General features: G+C 40.5%; 1 protein-coding gene across 3 annotated transcripts in view; it reads left to right on the forward strand.

Annotated features, from left to right (window-relative positions):
* The window catches only part of CLTC (clathrin heavy chain), a 74,018-nt gene that overhangs the window by 37,642 nt on the left and 17,517 nt on the right, over nucleotides 1-18,859 (forward strand). For all 3 annotated transcript variants that reach the window (XM_066574449.1, XM_066574457.1, XM_066574467.1), the window contains 14 exons: nucleotides 1,552-1,820; nucleotides 3,457-3,618; nucleotides 4,749-4,862; nucleotides 5,690-5,863; nucleotides 7,410-7,607; nucleotides 8,559-8,759; nucleotides 10,740-10,892; nucleotides 11,000-11,122; nucleotides 11,318-11,455; nucleotides 11,544-11,708; nucleotides 14,835-15,015; nucleotides 16,296-16,459; nucleotides 17,828-17,953; nucleotides 18,529-18,671. In XM_066574449.1, coding sequence (XP_066430546.1) covers nucleotides 1,552-1,820; nucleotides 3,457-3,618; nucleotides 4,749-4,862; nucleotides 5,690-5,863; nucleotides 7,410-7,607; nucleotides 8,559-8,759; nucleotides 10,740-10,892; nucleotides 11,000-11,122; nucleotides 11,318-11,455; nucleotides 11,544-11,708; nucleotides 14,835-15,015; nucleotides 16,296-16,459; nucleotides 17,828-17,953; nucleotides 18,529-18,671 — 2,311 coding nt within the window. The remainder of the gene's footprint in view (nucleotides 1-1,551; nucleotides 1,821-3,456; nucleotides 3,619-4,748; nucleotides 4,863-5,689; nucleotides 5,864-7,409; nucleotides 7,608-8,558; nucleotides 8,760-10,739; nucleotides 10,893-10,999; nucleotides 11,123-11,317; nucleotides 11,456-11,543; nucleotides 11,709-14,834; nucleotides 15,016-16,295; nucleotides 16,460-17,827; nucleotides 17,954-18,528; nucleotides 18,672-18,859) is intronic.

Here is an 18,859-nt window from a genome sequence, read left to right on the forward strand (position 1 = left end):
CACTATGGACAGCACAAGAAGCAGACGGCCGGGTTAGTACTGTAAGCACAGCTCTCATTGAATTTTTAATTGGAGCTGCGCCTGCAGTACCCACCTGAGCCGCTGCGCTATAGTCAGCGCAATCTGCTTCCAGCACTGTCCTTGGTGACAACGGCTGCAGTGATCCAGCAGACCCTGCCGATCATCAATAGAAGAAAAAATACGAAACGTTCCTGACGACCCCTTGCAAATTTCTAATGTACTAATCTGTCTTTCACCAAGATTTCTGCTGTCAGTGAAAACCTTCATTGTTTACGTACAAATTTTAAACCTTTCCCTTTAACTACATAATTCAATTTTCCCATAAACACTAATCATAAAGCAGTTATTCAGGCTTGGGGGGGTGGAGAGGAGGAATCTCATGTGTTTTATTTTGTTAGAAATGGCACCACTAGTGTCTATGGGTCACAGGGTAGGGAATAAGTATCTGATTGGAGGGGTTGATCCCTGCGATCCCCACTGAGTGACTGCAGCAGTGATCACTGATGCACACTACTACTCACTGTGTTTCTATGGGACTGTCAGTGGAGAACAAACACTCAGTGGTCTCTGGTAGTCCCATATAAATTAATGGAACAGTGTAGGTGTGGCCATTGCTCCATTTATTCTGGGAAACTCTGAATCCCTATTGTGTGTTTTTTTTGTTTAGTTTTTTTTTTTGTTTTTGTGGGGGTTCCAGAGCTCAGACCTCTGATCAGATATATTGTATGTCCAGGAAAGAGTATACGTAAGTTCCTCCACTCCTCATAGGACAGCCCCTATTAAGGGAATTGGGTTTAAGCTGTAGTATTGGACAGTCTATAGACACGGGACTCGTTGTTCTCCCCTCTTCTGGTCCTGGATAACCCTGGAGGAGGAGCATATTTAGTGGCAATGATTGGATTAACCTTGTCCTATGAGATCAGAAAAGTGCTTTGAGAGAAGCTTCCCTGATCTCACGGGGCGAGTTCTAGCCGTGTCATTGGTGCTGAATATACTGCTCATGCACGTGAGCCCTAAGACTAGACAACCCCTTTAAGCTTTTCGAAATGTTAGATTATGGAATACTCTTCTAGATGGCAGTACATTCCTATATTTCTGGAAATCTTTAATTACAGCAATGAAATGATTGTGGGGTAATTGAATCATCCAGAGTTAATACTGGGGGCTTCTGTGGGATCAGCCATGCTTTGTTTGCTAGCATGGCAAGAAAGCTGTGTTTCCATACTTTTTAAAATCAAATTGGTTAACCCAATGTTAAGCCAATTTACAAATGTTTTCTCCAATGCACAGTTCTAACACCTTATCTGTAAAATTCCTTTAAAATTTTACCCCAGTGATCTTGTTTTACATTTTTATCCTTCGTAGCTTTTTGTTAAACATAACGCATCATGAACTACAACCATGTTAGTTATGCATGACGGAAATCGACATAAAAATTGTACATCCACTGTGTTTGAAGGGAGACGCAAAAAACAAAAACTTCATTTGCACACTTGCTGGAAAATAACTTGTACTTGTTTCTGTTTACAGCTGGGAAAACCCTCCAAATCTTTAACATTGAAATGAAAAGTAAAATGAAGGCTCACACCATGACAGATGATGTCACCTTTTGGAAGTGGATCTCTCTAAACACTGTTGCTCTAGTAACTGACAATGCTGTGTATCATTGGAGCATGGAGGGTGAATCGCAGCCAGTAAAGATGTTTGATAGGCACTCCAGCCTGGCAGGATGCCAGATCATTAACTATCGAACAGATGCAAAACAGAAGTGGCTGCTTCTAACCGGAATATCTGCCCAGGTGAACTACATGGGAGCAAAAGGCTTTGAATTTCTTTCCAGTTTTCGTTTGGTAGATTGGGGTATAAAGATTTAATCTTCAAAATTCAAAAAAACGGAGGATGTGTCGTTATATAGACAACCCTTTAATATGAGATTTATCCTTCCTGCTGCGGAGGCTGATGATGAAGTGTTGACCATATAATACATCCTCCTTATTTATCGTAAACAGAAGTCACTCTGGAAAAAGCATATACCCTAGTAAAGGCCGCATACACATTAGGTTCTAGTCCTCCAAACACTCTGATTTTGGCAGGACCCGGGGAGCTTCCCGAATCTGAATTTCAGTCTTTTGTCCCCCTGAAGACCAGCTGCTAACAGGATTGCTTGGTTGTGTCATTCTCCCCATGTAAACCTCAACGGAACGTATATGTGTTTAAGGGAGTTGGGGGGTTAATAGTTAAGCTACGTGTCTGTGTACTATGGGCAAGGGTAGTGTTCATTGCTCTAAGAACAAAAGGTGTGTTGGTTTTTTGGAGGGGTGTTTTTTTGGTTTTTTTTTTTGTCAGCTATTCAATACTATATACCTGCACATTCAGCTAAGGGCATGTGTTCTGAATGGGGAGAAGAAAGTGAAGGTAAGTTTATACGGGGCGATTATCCCCCAATGACTTCTGGAAATGGTAATTTTTGTTACTCTTTGTGTACACACAGCCATGGACAGAGCACTGAGTGACTGATCTCTCGCTTGGTTCTTACTTAAAAACCAAGCAATTATCTGCATGTGTCAACTGGGGTTGTTCATTTTTTGAATGACTGCCTGTATACTGTGCATGGAGGTGGGTAGCCGGAAGATCTTCGGTGCGCTCTGCCTCATTCACTTGACCACTGTCACTCCTGTGTGAATGTCTTTACACTACAGTTGTTTCATATAAAGGGACCGTAAACCGCTGCCAGACACATTTTCTTGGCATCTTTTCTCCTGTCATAACAAAGGATTTGGCATTGAAATTTAATATGGCCAATACTTTTCTCTACATGCGACCTTTGAGGTAGTTGGGAGACCCCCATACATGTTTGATGGTTTGCTGATCCAAAACTGAAGGTATGGCTGATGTGAATTAGTGTCTGTAGGAGCCAATTACAATCCTCTTGAAGAGCCTGACTATTAGAATGACTCACACTAGCTGCATCTGAGGATATGTGGGTGTAGAATCATCTACACTGCAGCGCTAGTCATTCTGTATTAGAAGTCAATTTTGCTTTTTCAAATGGCAAACCGTTGGTTGTCTGACTAAACACGTAGACCGGACAATATTACGTGAAATGCAAACATAACATCTTAGGATTGCCTTAAAAATATGAGGCTACACAATCAGAGCAAGGTCTTGTAGAGCTATTATGCAGCCCAGGAGTATATTCTGTGTATCATTGAAGTTTGTCACTGAAAAGCTATAAATCTGTCTGCAATTGCATGGATTATGGCTTTATGGCAAATCTCTACCATTATTCTCACTGTTTATCCCCATTCTGGCTAGTTTTGATTACTTTCACATCCATGTAATACTGTAAATCTCCTCAGCTTTGTGATCATTTTATTTTATCATTTTCATGTCTTTATTAGACTGACCTATTTTTTGTGTTTTTTTTTAACATAGCAAAACCGTGTTGTTGGAGCAATGCAGCTCTACTCTGTGGACAGAAAGGTGTCTCAACCCATTGAGGGCCATGCTGCCAGCTTTGCCCAATTTAAAATGGAAGGGAATGCTGAAGAGTCGACATTATTCTGCTTTGCAGTGAGAGGCCAGGCCGGTGGAAAGGTAAAGTTATTCAGAGCAGGGATGTACCCTGTTTCCCTGAAAATAAGACATGCCCTGAAAATAAGACATAGCATGATTTTCTGGAATTTTTGAGGATTCAAAATGATTTTTCAGGCTTTTTGAGGATGCTTGAAATATAAGCCCTACTCCAAAATTAAGCCCTGCTAACAGTTCATTTAAAAAGTCAATTTAAATAGTGTCCAGGCAGCTATACATGTAAAAAAGTTAAACCTTTTTAGAACAAAAATTAATATAAGACACGGTCTTATTTTCGGGGAAGCACAGTAGAAATGTCATACTTATTACATATTGATGACGTGGTCACCTATGTGCAGACTTAGAAAATGCTCATGTCATATTGTACATACTATTTAATTCAGAGCGGAGGGACTAAACTAACTACTTTGCATAAATAAGAGTACTAGCTTAGGGGTGACTAATTTGAAACCAGAGGTTAACTATATAACATTGACTTCTCTCCATGTACAGTACTTGTTCCTTGACACTCACTGGTTTTATGACTTCATGTAAAGTGTTATGAGCTGTCATTAAAGCCTATAAAATAGTACCTCTACAAAACTTACCATGCAAACCTTTTCAGGTTTATGTACGTTCACATTTGCACCATTTTGTTCCTTTTTCTGCTTTTATATAGTAGCAAGGGAAACGGATCCGAATTATCACAGAACCAACCGGCACCACTTGGAACCCATTAACTATAATCGAGTCCGTTCAGTTTGAGGTTACGAGCTGAACTTCTGACATTAATGTGAACAAGCCCTAAACTACTTTTGTCTTTTTACCATCAGTGCTGGAAACCTTGCTATTTCACAGCATATATATATATAGTAAAGTATAATCTCTTTAAAAATGGTGGCTTCTCCAGAATTAAAAGCTGATGCTTTTTAGCTTTGTGTTTTGTGAACAAATATTTGCTGTCTTAACTGTACAGTAAGCAAAACCTAATATCCCACAGTCCTTTTCCCATTTCTGATTAGGCTTTAGTAAAAACAGTAAGCTCTTGCCTCTGATTACATACCCTTATATTGCTATGATTTAGAATACGGATGTCCCTGTAAGTAGAACCGCTTTGTATGTGTATTTTTATTCTTTTTTGTTTTGCCTTCCAGTTGCATATCATAGAAGTTGGAACCCCACCCACTGGTAACCAGCCTTTCCCAAAGAAGGCAGTTGATGTTTTCTTTCCACCAGAAGCCCAGAATGATTTTCCTGTAGCAATGCAGGTATGTTATGGCATGTTTATGGTGTAGACTATTCTTGGCCGGGGTAGACTTGTTAATACTTTTCTAATAGCCGCACAGTACAGACAATATAGACGGTCTTAAAATGTGCCTGACTTATCACAATGAAGGTCACTTTGAATTGAAGGAATGCTGCCATCCAGTAGGTGGCGCTGTAAAGGTATTTTTCCATCTTTCTTATTTGCATATATTTTGCAGAGGAGCATTGCCTTATAAGTCTCCTTACTTAGCTTTTAGGTGATCTCACGCCCATTCTGGGTGCTCTGCTTAGGGAGAGACTATACTATCCCTTAATCCACTCACCCCCTAGGCGTGTCCATGCACTTTTTAGGTGCTCTACTTAAGGAGACACTACACCTTCTGATTAATCACAGTGGCACTGCTGAGTGATCTGTCAAATTTTAAGACAGTTTAGTCCAAGTTTATACCACCTATCAGTTATCTTAGTTAATGACAAACTACACCATTTTGGTGCATAATGTCTCATGTAATCCATGCCTCTTCTATGAAGGAATGCCCCTTTACTTTACATGGCAAAGTGTCTAGAATTCTCTTAAACATAGTAAATGTGTCCAAAGCATGTTAGACAGATCTCTAGCACAATTTGTGATGAAACCTGCTGAACTTTAAATAGACAATCTTCAGGACACAGTTGGGCAGATTGACTGGTAGCATTGACCTATCCTGCACTAGTAATCCTAAAGCCTGCTAATTGGCAAAACCTATATATGTAAATTATATTAGAGGTAATAACACATTGTCATAACTGCTCTAATCTTGTCATAATTGTACAATTCTTCTTCCTACAGATTAGTGGAAAACATGATGTTGTCTTCTTAATCACGAAGTATGGCTACATTCACCTTTATGACCTTGAGACTGGCACCTGCATTTATATGAACAGGATTAGTGGCGAGACCATATTTGTCACTGCACCACATGAAGCCACTGCTGGAATTATTGGAGTGAACAGAAAGGGCCAGGTAAATCTGGATACCTTTCCTTATAGTGTTTGTATGTTTTTGGTTACTGTGTAGTTCCATGTTGGCTAAATGACCATTTTCCTCACTTGAGTACCTGACTGACTGTTAACTTGCCTACAGTGCAGTTATAACACCACATCAGCAAATAGCTTTCAGTGTGCAACTTGTAGTAATTGTGTTTCCCTAAAGGGGTTCTGTCACTAAAAAAATTCAATACTTGCCTATTCCTCCCCGTCAGTCTTCTTACCACATCTTCTCACCGATCTCCAATCTCCCGGATCACCTCGCCACAAGCTGGCTGTATCTTCTATTTCCTGTTATGTATCGTCCATTTGCTATATTCTGCTTCCTGCATGGCAGCGTATGTTAATCACTAGTGATGTAGCGTTCACTAACTAGCAGGAAGTACTCTAGCGCGCAGTCAAGGAGCATCACTAACAGGGCATGCGCGGTGTCTCGCAGCGGGTTAATACAGTATATGAACACTTCTGGCAAGCCATTATGCCTGTGCGCTAAAACAGGCTGCAGTGACGTGACCCAGGGAACTGGAGGAGCCAGGAGAAGATGCGGTAAGAGGACTGCCTGGTGAGGAATAGGCAAGTATAGAATTTCCCCGCCTCCTCTAATGACCAAACCCCTTAAGGGTATTTGCAAACTTCATGGAATGCATCCGCACCAAAACTCGCTTGTGGATTTGCACTACAGAATTCACTCGTTAATTGTAGTGAATGAAATCCATAGTTTTTTTCTGCAACAAAGCATTCTGTGGATTTGAAATCTTGCAGCATGTCTTTTCTGCTTCAGATTTCTTCCACTGAGTGGCTTTTGTTTAAAACCCTAATTTATTTATATTGTACTGTTCATTGTTGGGGAATTTCAATGCACATGCTGCAACAGAAATTCTGCAGTAATTGCGCTGTGCACTCGACCTTAGGCCGGATTAGGCAGCATATTACGCACGAAAAGCTTTGCACATGCAATACGCACTGAATAGAACGCATTGGCTGCGTACACATTTAGTTTGCATTAAAAAATACGCAGCATGCTCTTTTTTTTTTTTTTTTTTTTTTTTTTTTCCCCCTGCGTATTTGAACAAATTGTACTTATTGAACCAATTATACTAATTCCCCTTTTTAAAGAATGGGATAGTTGTATGAATTAATGCATAGTTGCGTGTTTTAGTGCAAAAAAACTCCTGTAAAACACACGCAAAAATGCATTTACGCCCATGTGACACAGGCCAGAGAGATTAACTACAAGTGAAAAATTGCAGGTATTTCATTTTATTTTTTCAAATCTACATTTGTACCTACAACTAATTCTGAGTGTTGGTCGAAACTAAAACTCAAATCTCTTGCCCTTCTCACAATTGTCTTGTATAAATGTCACGTTATTGGATCATTTCAGGTTTTTGGATGAAGTCATGGTTTTTCTATGACTTTAAGTGGAGGCATTCTAACTTATTATAGTTCACTTTAATTCTAATACCTTCTGATCATCACTAAGTGACAGCAATTAACAAATCCATTTTTTTTTCTCCCCTCAGGTTCTGTCTGTCTGTGTAGAAGAAGAAAATATTATACCATACATCACAAATGTCCTGCAGAACCCTGATCTAGCCCTGCGCATGGCTGTCCGCAACAATCTTGCTGGAGCAGAGGAACTATTTGCTCGGAAGTTTAATACTCTCTTTGCCCAGGGGAATTATTCAGAGGCAGCAAAGGTGGCTGCTAATGCACCAAAGGTCAGCAGCTGTTTAGTATTTAACCCTGCGGTCTAGTTTGGCACTTAAAGGGGTTTTTTTAGATCCTAAAACATTGGTGGCTATAGGGGATGTGGGGGGTGAGGGGTGGGGGAATAGTTTCAATCCTTGAAAGCTTTGTTTTAAATGTAAAAACTTTTTTGTGCAACAATTACTTTTTCACCAAAATCCTTTGTCGAGGTTTTAATAAAGTTTTATAACCCCTTTTGGGAGTTCAGACTTGGGTAATTGCTATTTCTGTACACTTTATGTAACCCATGTGACTGACAAAGTTGCTAACAGCTCATCAGATGAGTTGCAATGACACTATTCTAATTGTCTATTGTGGATAGAAAGTTCGAGAGCTACAGATTTTTTTTCTGAATGGATAATGTTTAGGCTGGGTTCCCACACTTCTCCTAATCCTGAGATTAGCCAGCAAAGGGGACAAGAGTTTACAAAAATCTTGTCCTCGCTGCAGTCAAGCCTCAAACGGACATGCGGGGCACGGAGAGTAGACAGCATGTCAATTCCCCCCCCCCCCCCCCCCCCCCCACACACACACAGCAACTTCTCTCTCTTCTCTATGAGGAGAGATGGCCGCAGCGGAAATGGAAATGGCGAAACCGCTCCAAAATCTACGGCTAAAGGCCGTGGGTTTTGAAGCTGCGCTTATCCTGCGGACGTCTCGCAGTTCGGTCACTCCACGAGCGTTCGATGGGATTTCTGTCCTGTGTGACACTAGCCTTATAGTAGTGAATGACCTAAAAACAGACAACATAAGAATAGACTGAAAATAAAGTTAATGCCTGAAAGTGAACTTTCTTTAGAACTTGTGCAAAAAGCCTATTTTTGATGTGGCATAGGATTAGTGGGCTTGACTTAACTTTGCTGCCTTGTTCAGTAAAAAAATTTTTCCCCGTTTTTGATTTTTATTTATTTTTTTTTCTTCAGGGTATTCTTCGTACACCAGAAACAATAAGACGCTTTCAAAGTGTTCCTGCCCAGCCAGGTCAGACCTCTCCACTGCTTCAGTATTTCGGCATTCTCTTGGACCAGGGTCAGCTGAATAAGTATGAATCTCTGGAGTTATGTAGGCCTGTATTGCAGCAGGGTCGCAAGCAACTTCTCGAGAAGTGGCTTAAAGAAGACAAGGTATGTAAAGGCATGTGATGTCTTAAGCCATTGTTTAATATGCTGAAACGATGGTGGTGAAGCACTTTATTCCACTATGCGGTTATCTAAATATGCCAGGAGTCCCTTAACATGATGACCTCTCTCCCCCGTTCACAATAATTTTTTTGTAAAACCACTATATAAGCAGATTGTATACTTGATGTCCTCCTTTTTCAATATTGCTGTCATGATTCTGCCCAGTTCCCTTTTCATGTATGTAGAATGGCTGCCAGATTCTCAGACTATTCTATGCGCAGTGTGCATCAGTAGTATTACACTCCTGACTGTTCTCCGAGGAATCGCTTCTGACTAAGCACGGTCTATCCTCAAGCTTTCCTTCCAGGTTGCTTAAGTGTGTCTCAGACTGTCAAAGCACAATGTAAATAGATTAGTCTTCTGATTATGTACATGAAGAAGGAATGTTATACTATGTTGCCAAAATTTAAATTGAGTGAACAGCATTCTATCTATAAAACTACAAACTAATTCATACATAGAAACACCTTTTTATTGACAATCAGCCGTCTTAAGCAAAAATTGCTTGAAAATTCAAATATGAAATCTGAGGTGAGAAATGCTCAGACATAACTCGCAGAAAAAGCCAGATACAGAAGCTCAAATGTCAACTAAAATGTATACTGTAACAGACCCCTTATACAAATAAGATGTACTCTGCAAAAACGTGTTAGAAGTTCATGCGTATTACATGTCTACATAAAGGAATGCCAAAAACACAGGAATGATCCATTTGCATGCAATTTAAATTGATTTATAGAAGTGTATAATGTTGTATTCCCCTATAGAAACTGCAATAGGTTTTGGGATTTACAGGATTACTATGTATTAAAGGTCACTCTGAGACTGCCATAAAATGCAGGGCTGGGGCGTTGATGAACCAAATGTCCAACTCCTCAATTTTCTCAGACTAAGGATTCCTTGATGTGATTTATGCCCAGTGCTGCCCTCCTGTGGTCTCTAGAGGAGCTTCACTACTGAGCATGAATCCCACACCCATCTCACGCTCCCCACCATGTGTATTGCCCGAGGATGCGAGGGGTATTTATCCCCAAAGTGACGCAAGGCTGTTTTGGCATGAAGGGAATGCTGAGTTTCAACATTGTTTTTAATGGTAGGCCTCACATCTCATCACGTGCACCTTGCATGCGGAGCAATGCTGCTGCCAACCCCTTTGAGAACAATGGGCATTGCGATGCGAGGGCACGCGCAAGATGGAACATGCTACGATTTGTTTCCCGCATCGCGTTGTAGTGCCATGCAGGAAAACCTCATTCAAAAGTATTGGCTTCATATTTGTGCATCTCATAACGCACAAACCCCCGCACGATTTTGTCGCCTGTGTGAAGACGGCCTCAGACTACTGCTGTTTCCACATCCTACGGTAGTTAGTTACCAATGTTTTTGATAAATGGGGGCTTAGATTAGTTTTGAAATGTCCTATAAATAAGTGCTATTCATCATCTAAATTCTTAGAACTTGCAGCTCCGTTTCTTGCTTTAGCCCCCCCCCCCCCCCTGCATACACTTCAATAGATTCACCACCTACTTAAAGGTCCTAGCATTCCCTTGTCAGTCAAGAACTAGAAGACAGTGGACAACAAGCTAGGGGAAAGGGGTCAAATGTGGAGGGATTTTTCAGCAAAAAACTTCTAGGTGAAAGCATAGTGTGATAACTAGCAAAGCTGCTATCATATAAGAATGTTTTTTGAGAAGTTAGTGACCCTTTAAAGCAAAGATACTTGACTTTTAAATAAGACTGCAACTGATGCTGTAACTATACCCTACAACCTTAGATATAGCCACCCGTAGCAAGGATGCATCATGTGTTTTTGGTTACAGTGCATCCCTGAAAGGATATAGATGTGCGGTTAGCAAGGAAAGAGTTAATATACCTGTTTCAGTACTATAAATCAGTGTTTTTGGTTTTTTTTTCTGTTATCAGCTGGAGTGTTCAGAGGAGCTGGGAGATCTTGTGAAGTCTGTGGACCCTACATTGGCTTTGAGTGTCTACTTGAGGGCTAATGTTCCTAACAAAGTTATTCAGTGTTTCGCAGAAACAGGCCAAGTTCAGAAGATTGTCCTGTATGCCAAGAAGGTAATAGTTGCTCTATTATAATTTTTTTTTTACACACTAGCTTATTTTGCTTCCCTTATATTTTTACATTTTATTGTGAACTTACACCATTTGTTTGTGTTCCTCAGGTTGGATACACCCCTGACTGGATTTTCCTGCTGAGAAATGTCATGAGAATTAACCCAGATCAAGGCCAGCAGTTTGCTCAAATGTTGGTTCAGGATGAGGAGCCACTTGCTGATATCACACAGGTGAAGGAAATTGACAACACTGAAGTACCTGAAAAATTATTTTAACTACAATTTTTTTTATTTTGCCTCCAAGATTAGACACTTAAACTGTTTCATAAGAGGACTACAGAGACCATGAGGTTAAAAGCGTAATAAAGCAAAGGTTACATTTATTCTGTGTATTATGCTGCATTAACAAAAGGTATTTTTCCTCAGATTGTGGATGTGTTTATGGAATACAACCTTATCCAGCAGTGCACTGCTTTTCTACTGGATGCTTTGAAGAACAACCGGCCCAGCGAGGGTCCCTTGCAAACACGCTTGCTTGAGATGAACTTAATGCATGCTCCTCAGGTACATTGTCTAAACTATTATGATCTGTGGATTGAATTGCAATCTCTTAACAATTGGTTTAAGTGCTAACTTTTCTTTTTCCATGTAGGTGGCAGATGCCATCTTGGGCAACCAGATGTTCACACACTACGATCGTGCTCACATTGCCCAGCTTTGTGAGAAAGCTGGCCTGCTACAAAGAGCTCTAGAACACTTCACAGATCTGTATGACATCAAGCGAGCAGTTGTCCACACTCATCTTCTCAATCCAGAGGCAAGTTGATCTGTTTTGCTTGTATCCTCTTATAGGCACTGATTAACCCCATAATGCCACAGAATGTAGGTTTACGTCATGGGTGCATGGTACTTGGCGTAACAGAATGTAAACTAGCGTCGAGTGTTTAAATTGTCATCTCGGTAGTTACTAATTGCTGCTGGCGTACCATTCACAGCGTTTCCACCCCTGCAATCGCTGTGACTGCTCAGTCTGCATTTATTGAGAATTCACACTATATTCAATGCAAGAGTTCTCTCCAACCACTGCAGCGTGTTGTCAGTGGTTGGAGAGAGAACTGACAAGTGAATGGTGTCTAAATAGAAGGGAAAAAAATCTAGTGTGATCAGTATATTAGTGTAGTGCCCAATACTGGCGGTGTATGTTGAGAAGAAAAAAATTCCTGCTGTTTCCATTCCATAGTTGCCCATCGAGTTAATCACTGTAGTGTGTAGTTAATGTTTAAAAAAAACAAACAAAAAAACCTGCATGCACACACAACCTGAGTTCCTGACCCCTGTCCCGTGGTCACCCATCCAACAAAAATAAAACCTTTTTTTTGCATGCCTGACTTATGTATCTATAGTATGGCCCGCAGGAGGTTTACTGCAGAGCAAGCTTGTGCAATAATTGCATCAGAGTCAGACTCTGCTAGTGAGGATGATCCCATTTTTCTGGCAGCATCCTCTTCATCAAGTGAGTCTGAATCACCTATAACCCCTAGAAGGCGTCCAGTGACTGCCACTTCAGAGGACCCTGATTCATCTAATGCTCGGTGGATTAGCCAAGAAAATTTCAGATTTCTAACTTTACTGGAAACTCAGGAATGCAATTTGATACAGCAGGGCTCAGAGGGATGGAGTTTTTAATGTCTTATTTTCCTTTTTTTGATGATTTTATTGCCCACGTTTGTTACCCAATCAAATTTTATATGCCCAGAGTTTCATCCAAGAAAACTTCAACTCCAGTTTTGTTAAACCTCTCAAATGGACCCATTTGGATGCAGCAGAAATCACTATCTTGGGGCATTGTATTATGTTTGAGGCTTGTAAAGAAGCCGAGCACTAGAGCCTACTGGAGCACGGATATTTTATACCACACCCCAATGTTCTGCATGGTTATGTCAGTGACACATTTTGGGCACCCCTCTTTATTTCCAGGAGGAGGTCATCAATGCCCTTATATTTGGGGACCAGGAGGGGGGAGAAGCCTAGTACTTTTGGAAGCAGGGCCACACGTATTGTACCAGAACAACACCTTCCTAATAAAATTCCCTCCACTAGTAAGAGAAGGACCCAAAAAAGTGCATAGTCTGTTAAATTAGCGGTAAGGAAGGACCCCACTTACCACTGTGAAACCTGTCCCACACAGCCTGTGCAGAAGATTGCTTCAAAGTATACTGTATGTCCCTGGAATTTTAACTTCATTATTGTGTTGAACCATTGTTTTACCCTGATGTACTCAGCACAGCTTATACATAAAGCCACATGACACTCCTTCCCTTCTGAACCCCTTCAAGTGCCGGACCAGCAGTTTTTGTCCACGTGTGGGACATTTCTAAAAACAGCAGAGAAACAAAACTAAATGTATTGCTGGGAATCTGCAAACTCCTGCTTATAGAAAATGGCTTTAAATAAAAACAAACAAAACTGCTCTGATTTCAGATGCACTTTTCTTTGATTCCTGTGAAACATCACAAGGGCTAATAAACTTCCTAAATGCCATTTTTGAATACTTTGAGGAATGCAGTTTTTAAAATAAGTTGATCTTGAAGGTTTTTTGATATATAGGCTCTTAAAGGGGTTGTCTCGCGAAAGCAAGTGGGGGTATACACTTCTGTATGGCCATATTAATGCACTTTGTAATGTACATCGTGCATTAAATATGAGCCATACAGAAGTTATTCACTTACCTGCTCCGTTGCTAGCGTCCCCGTTGCCATGGTTCCGTCTAACTTCGGCGTCTTCTTGCTTTTTTAGACGCGCTTGCGCAGATGCATCTTCTCCCTTCGGCTGGTCTTGGAAGCATTGGCGTTTTGGCTACGCCCCCTTGTACGCATCATCGCGTAGCTCCGCCCCATGACGTGTGCCGGTTCCAGCCTCCTGATTGGCTGGAATCGGCACGTGACGGGGGCGGAGCTACGCGATGACGCGTACAAGGGGGCGGAGCCAAAACGCCGATGCTTCCAAGACCAGCCGAAGGGAGAAGATGCATCTGCGCAAGCGCGTCTAAAAAAGCAAGAAGACGCCGAAATTAGACGGAACCATGGCAACGGGGACGCTAGCAACGGAGCAGGTAAGTGAATAACTTCTGTATGGCTCATATTTAATGCACGATGTATATTACAAAGTGCATTAATATGGCCATACAGAAGTGTATAACCCCACTTGCTGCCGCGAGACAACCCCTTTAAAAGCCATATCGGAACTGAACTGGTCCTTTAAACAAAAAACTACTGCTTAAACCTATAGACTTTGTGGAGTCCTAGCAAAAGTAATATAAAGTAGACTTGTGGTAAATGTTAGTTTAACTATTTTGTGGTGTTTGACTATCTAACTAAGGCTAACTTCACATGGGCGATGGCAAGCTGTGAATCACGACCCAATATCTCCTTCACCAGCATTGTAAATTTACTGAGGATGAATGGCGTTTTCATTGCAAAATTTTCAGTAAATTTTTATTCTAAAAAGACAATTTTATTGATGAGGAATCTACCAACCACAAACTGTCATGAAAAAAAGGCTCAGAATCACATCACAAAGTTTAAAAAAATAAAATTTATTGCCAAATGAAGTGAAGGATGTCAGAGCTCCCTCTGTTGGGCCATTTAAATGCTGCAGTTGGATGTGCCGGCCAGGATTCGTCTGTCTTTGGCAGCAGACACCCGCCATGTGTGGCATTGACTAGGCTCTGTACACATACGATGAATGTCGCCAAGGAGTTAACTGAGTTCTACATGTGAACATTGCAAATAAGGTCATACCGCCTCCTTCCAAGTCAGTGCAGTGTTCAGGACACTTGTACATCAAGGCAGTGTTACAAACTTAATATACATGTTCTTACTTGTGGCACAATTCGATGAAAACTAACAGTGACTAACCTGTTTCTCCCATTTTGTTTTTCCAGTGGCTTGTTAATTATTTTGGCTCTTTGTCCGTTGAAGACTCTCTTGAATGCTTGCGTGCAATGCTTTCTGCAAACATCCGGCAAAACTTACAAATATGTGTACAAGTAGCCTCCAAATACCATGAGCAGCTTTCTACCCAGTCTCTGATTGAACTTTTTGAATCGTTTAAGAGTTTTGAAGGTGGGTAGAAAGGGGAAAAATTAACTACAAAAACTATTCTAGAAGTGCAGAAATAAAAATATTTTACACTTTAGAAGGGGTTTGCTTCTTTTAAATGATCATGATTTGCAAGGAATCTTTATGATGGTCCATTACAACCTAAATTATGGAGCACAATCGGTGAAACCACTAACTGCTTTTACATCTATGCTCGGGGTTCCACTTTCTTGCTCAGTTTGGGGAGCAGGAATGCCCCCCCCCCCCCCCCCCCCCCCACACGGGCAAATGGCTCAGTCTCTGGATGGAACCAAATGTTAAATTGACCCCATTAACTATAATAGGGTCCGTTTGCTTTCCGCTCAACTGCCTGGCTTTTGGATGAAAGAAAGAGCGCTCCATGCGGAGCTTTTTCTTCCAGTATTTTGATCCGAATCTGTGACGGAATCTACTGTTAACGGTTCCAACGCAGATGTGAAAGCGGCCTTACCCTGCTGCATAGGTTATCTTGGAAAACTAACATTTTGTAGGCTGATCTGTAGGCATATTAAGCATTCAGGTGCTATCTAGTTTATCATAACAAGCTGAAATGGTTTGGGTATAATAATCACTTGAATCTGTTGTTGGACTATATCCATCTGTAACTATGAAATTCCTGAGGTCTGCTGTTCATATAATATGTAACAATGTGGTAAAATTCATACCATTCTATGGGAAGTCACTGGATGGGCCAGTCTGGTAGTATTTATGTGGCTTGATATTTACAAGGGTTCTCTTCAGTTGTATAAAGGTAAATTTACATGAGAACAGATTGAGATAATGTGCACTCAATCTATGCAAGACTTTGGATGAAGGCTTTGAGATCTGTCTTTAATCATGTATAGAAACATTGGGGGAGATTGATGAAGTGAAAGCCTTTGCTCAAAGTTACTAATTCTTTCCAAGACTAAAATGCACAAAACCTTTGCATAGCTAACCAATTTACCCCTTCCCGGAAAAGGAGCATGGCTTGTCAAAGGGAAGGGGGTTGATTACCTCAGACCAAAACATTTAAGTATATCAAGGCAAACCTTAATGGATGGGTACCTAGCTCTACAGACACCACTTGTTCCTGGATGTTCTTAATGAAACTGTGCTTTGATTCCCCTAGGGCTGTGCTTATGGACTGCATGCAGGGCAGACATTAAGCATTTATTGTGCACATTTAATGTAACTTTATTGGTGCAAACACTGGAAAAAAAAAAACTTTCGTTTCTGTCAAGTGTTTTTTTTAACCTATTTTTTTTCTTTTTAAATTTCTTCAGGGCTGTTTTATTTCCTGGGCTCAATTGTTAACTTCAGCCAAGATCCTGATGTTCACTTTAAGTACATTCAGGCAGCTTGCAAAACTGGTCAGATAAAGGAAGTTGAAAGAATTTGTAGAGAAAGTAACTGTTATGATCCAGAGCGTGTGAAAAACTTCCTTAAGGTAATTATGATTGAATTGATCAGTTAGTCTTCAAGATAATTAAAACTACATCTTTCATATGTATTGTCAGTAGAGATCCTAAGTCTAGACTTAGTCCTCTTAGTCTACACTATGTAGCAATCTAAACTTTTTGCAGCTTTTTTCCTTGGAAAAATGGCAATTACACGATCAGTCCACTAGCATTTTGTAATGTAGGACAGATATAGTCTAAGCAGGGGAATGGAGGTTTTGTACAACATGCACAAGTCCATACAGTGTTTAACTAGGGTTCACTGCACTTGCTGTGCAGCCTAGAATAGTTTCTCTACTCCAATTCCCAAGTCCTCCCAACATGATTTCAGATTATCCTATAGAGAAAACATATATATTTTAAAAAAAATAGAATTAAAAAGATTATAAAGCTGCCAATATTAAAAGCCTGTCCTCAGCTGTTCTGTGTCCCTACAACTCCAGCGCTACACCTCCGTTCATGCTGGCAGATCTGTATGAATGGCAGAATTGGCCTGTGAATGGAACGTCACAGGCTGACTGCAGTCTATAAACCACATTTGGGGAGGACAGAGGAGGTGTAGCTCTAGAGTTGCGTGGTCCCAGAACGGCGGCTGACAGGCTTCTATTTAACAGAAGCAGCTTAAGGAAAAAAAATCATCTTGGAAAATGTACTTTTTAACGAGCACATGACAGTTCCTCATTAAAGGTCGGCCTGTCACTTTGTATTTTAAGGCATCTACCTATATTCCGCTTTCAAAGGTCGAAGCATGAAAGTTAGATTGCAGGTTCTAAAGCATCCTCTAAATTCTTTTACCATTACCTGTTAGAATTGCATTATACACTTAGTTGCATTTCTTACATTTACTAAATGCTTGAATTGTGTCAAGATTTAGACTTAGTACCCCTTATAGACCCATTCTAATGTATTTAAAGCTTTTCCTGATGGAAGTTGTTGTTTTTTGTGCTTTTCCTTTTGTCTGTGGAATGAGCAGGACTTGTTCAAGGTAAATCTTATATGGGTCTCCCTACTGTATTTTTGGTGTAATTGTGTATGTAGGATTGTTGTGGAAAAGGGGAGATTTTGGGGTTTCCTTTCTTGTATATTGGAAATTTTGCAACAGTTGCACAGCACTTCTACAGAAACTTGGGCATATGGGTCTGCAACCAATAAGGGGGTGAAATCTGTCCACTGTACATAAGCTTTAATCAAATATTAAAGACCACTTATATTGCAATGCTTCAGTTTCAGAAGCCTTCTATAGTTTTTGCAAACCCTTTGTGCAGATCAGGGTTTACCTATTATAACTTTTAGTATAATGTACCGTTGTGATAATTTGTATGTCTCTTAAATGTTTTTTATTTTATACATCATTGCAGGAAGCTAAACTTACAGACCAGCTGCCTCTCATAATTGTATGTGACCGCTTTGACTTTGTCCATGATCTTGTCCTGTATCTGTACAGAAATAATCTACAGAAGTATATTGAGATTTATGTACAGAAAGTAAGTAATCTGTTTATTTGAAATTTATTTTTTTCTTATAATGAAACACTTGTAAGCTTCCTTCTGTATTGTCACTAATTGTCCTGCTAGAAGCCCCGCTGAGTATCTTATATAATGCAAGTTCCTTTTTAGGTTCAGTTGGAGGTAAATCTCTGCAATATAGATCATAGTAATGCAAAAATATTGACGATTTTATGGATGTTACGAAAGCAGTTAACGTAATGGCTAATCTCTTCAGTTTTGTAATGGGATAGTCTCTTTTCCCTCACCAAAAAACAAGCCCTACTGTGAGGGCGTACAGACGACATGAGGAGGGTTATCCTGCCTGAGCGCTCTTCTGCCACACTGAGTAGTCCATGGATTAAATGGCTGGCCATTCTTTTGAAAGGCCATTGTGTAGTGCTCCATTCAGGGAACATGTCAGCCCTAATGCAGTTTCCCAAAAAGAACAGCTAATCTCCAGGAAGAGAGGTCACACCCACTGGCGCTTTATTTATAAAAGTCTTGGTGAGGCAAACCATTTAATAAATGCTGCACTTTCTAACTAATGCTAAACTTTTTTTTTTTCTGTTAAGGTTAACCCTAGTCGATTGCCTGTGGTAATTGGTGGCTTGCTTGATGTAGACTGTTCGGAGGATGTGATCAAGAATCTGATCCTAGTGGTGAGGGGACAATTCTCCACTGATGAGCTTGTTGCTGAAGTTGAAAAAAGGAATCGGTAGGTGCCTAGCATTGTCTTGGAAGTGACCGTTTAGGGCTTATTCACACAAATCCATTTGCACGCTGTACGGAGTGAATAAAATCCATTGATTTCAATAGGTTGATTCGCATGAGTGTGTCTTGCGCAGCATGTTCTATTTTCATGTGTATTGCGCATGAACATAGCACACATTAAACTAAACTTAA

Source organism: Eleutherodactylus coqui, chromosome 1 (assembly GCF_035609145.1).
Source record: "Eleutherodactylus coqui strain aEleCoq1 chromosome 1, aEleCoq1.hap1, whole genome shotgun sequence".
Classification (NCBI taxonomy): domain Eukaryota; kingdom Metazoa; phylum Chordata; class Amphibia; order Anura; family Eleutherodactylidae; genus Eleutherodactylus; species Eleutherodactylus coqui.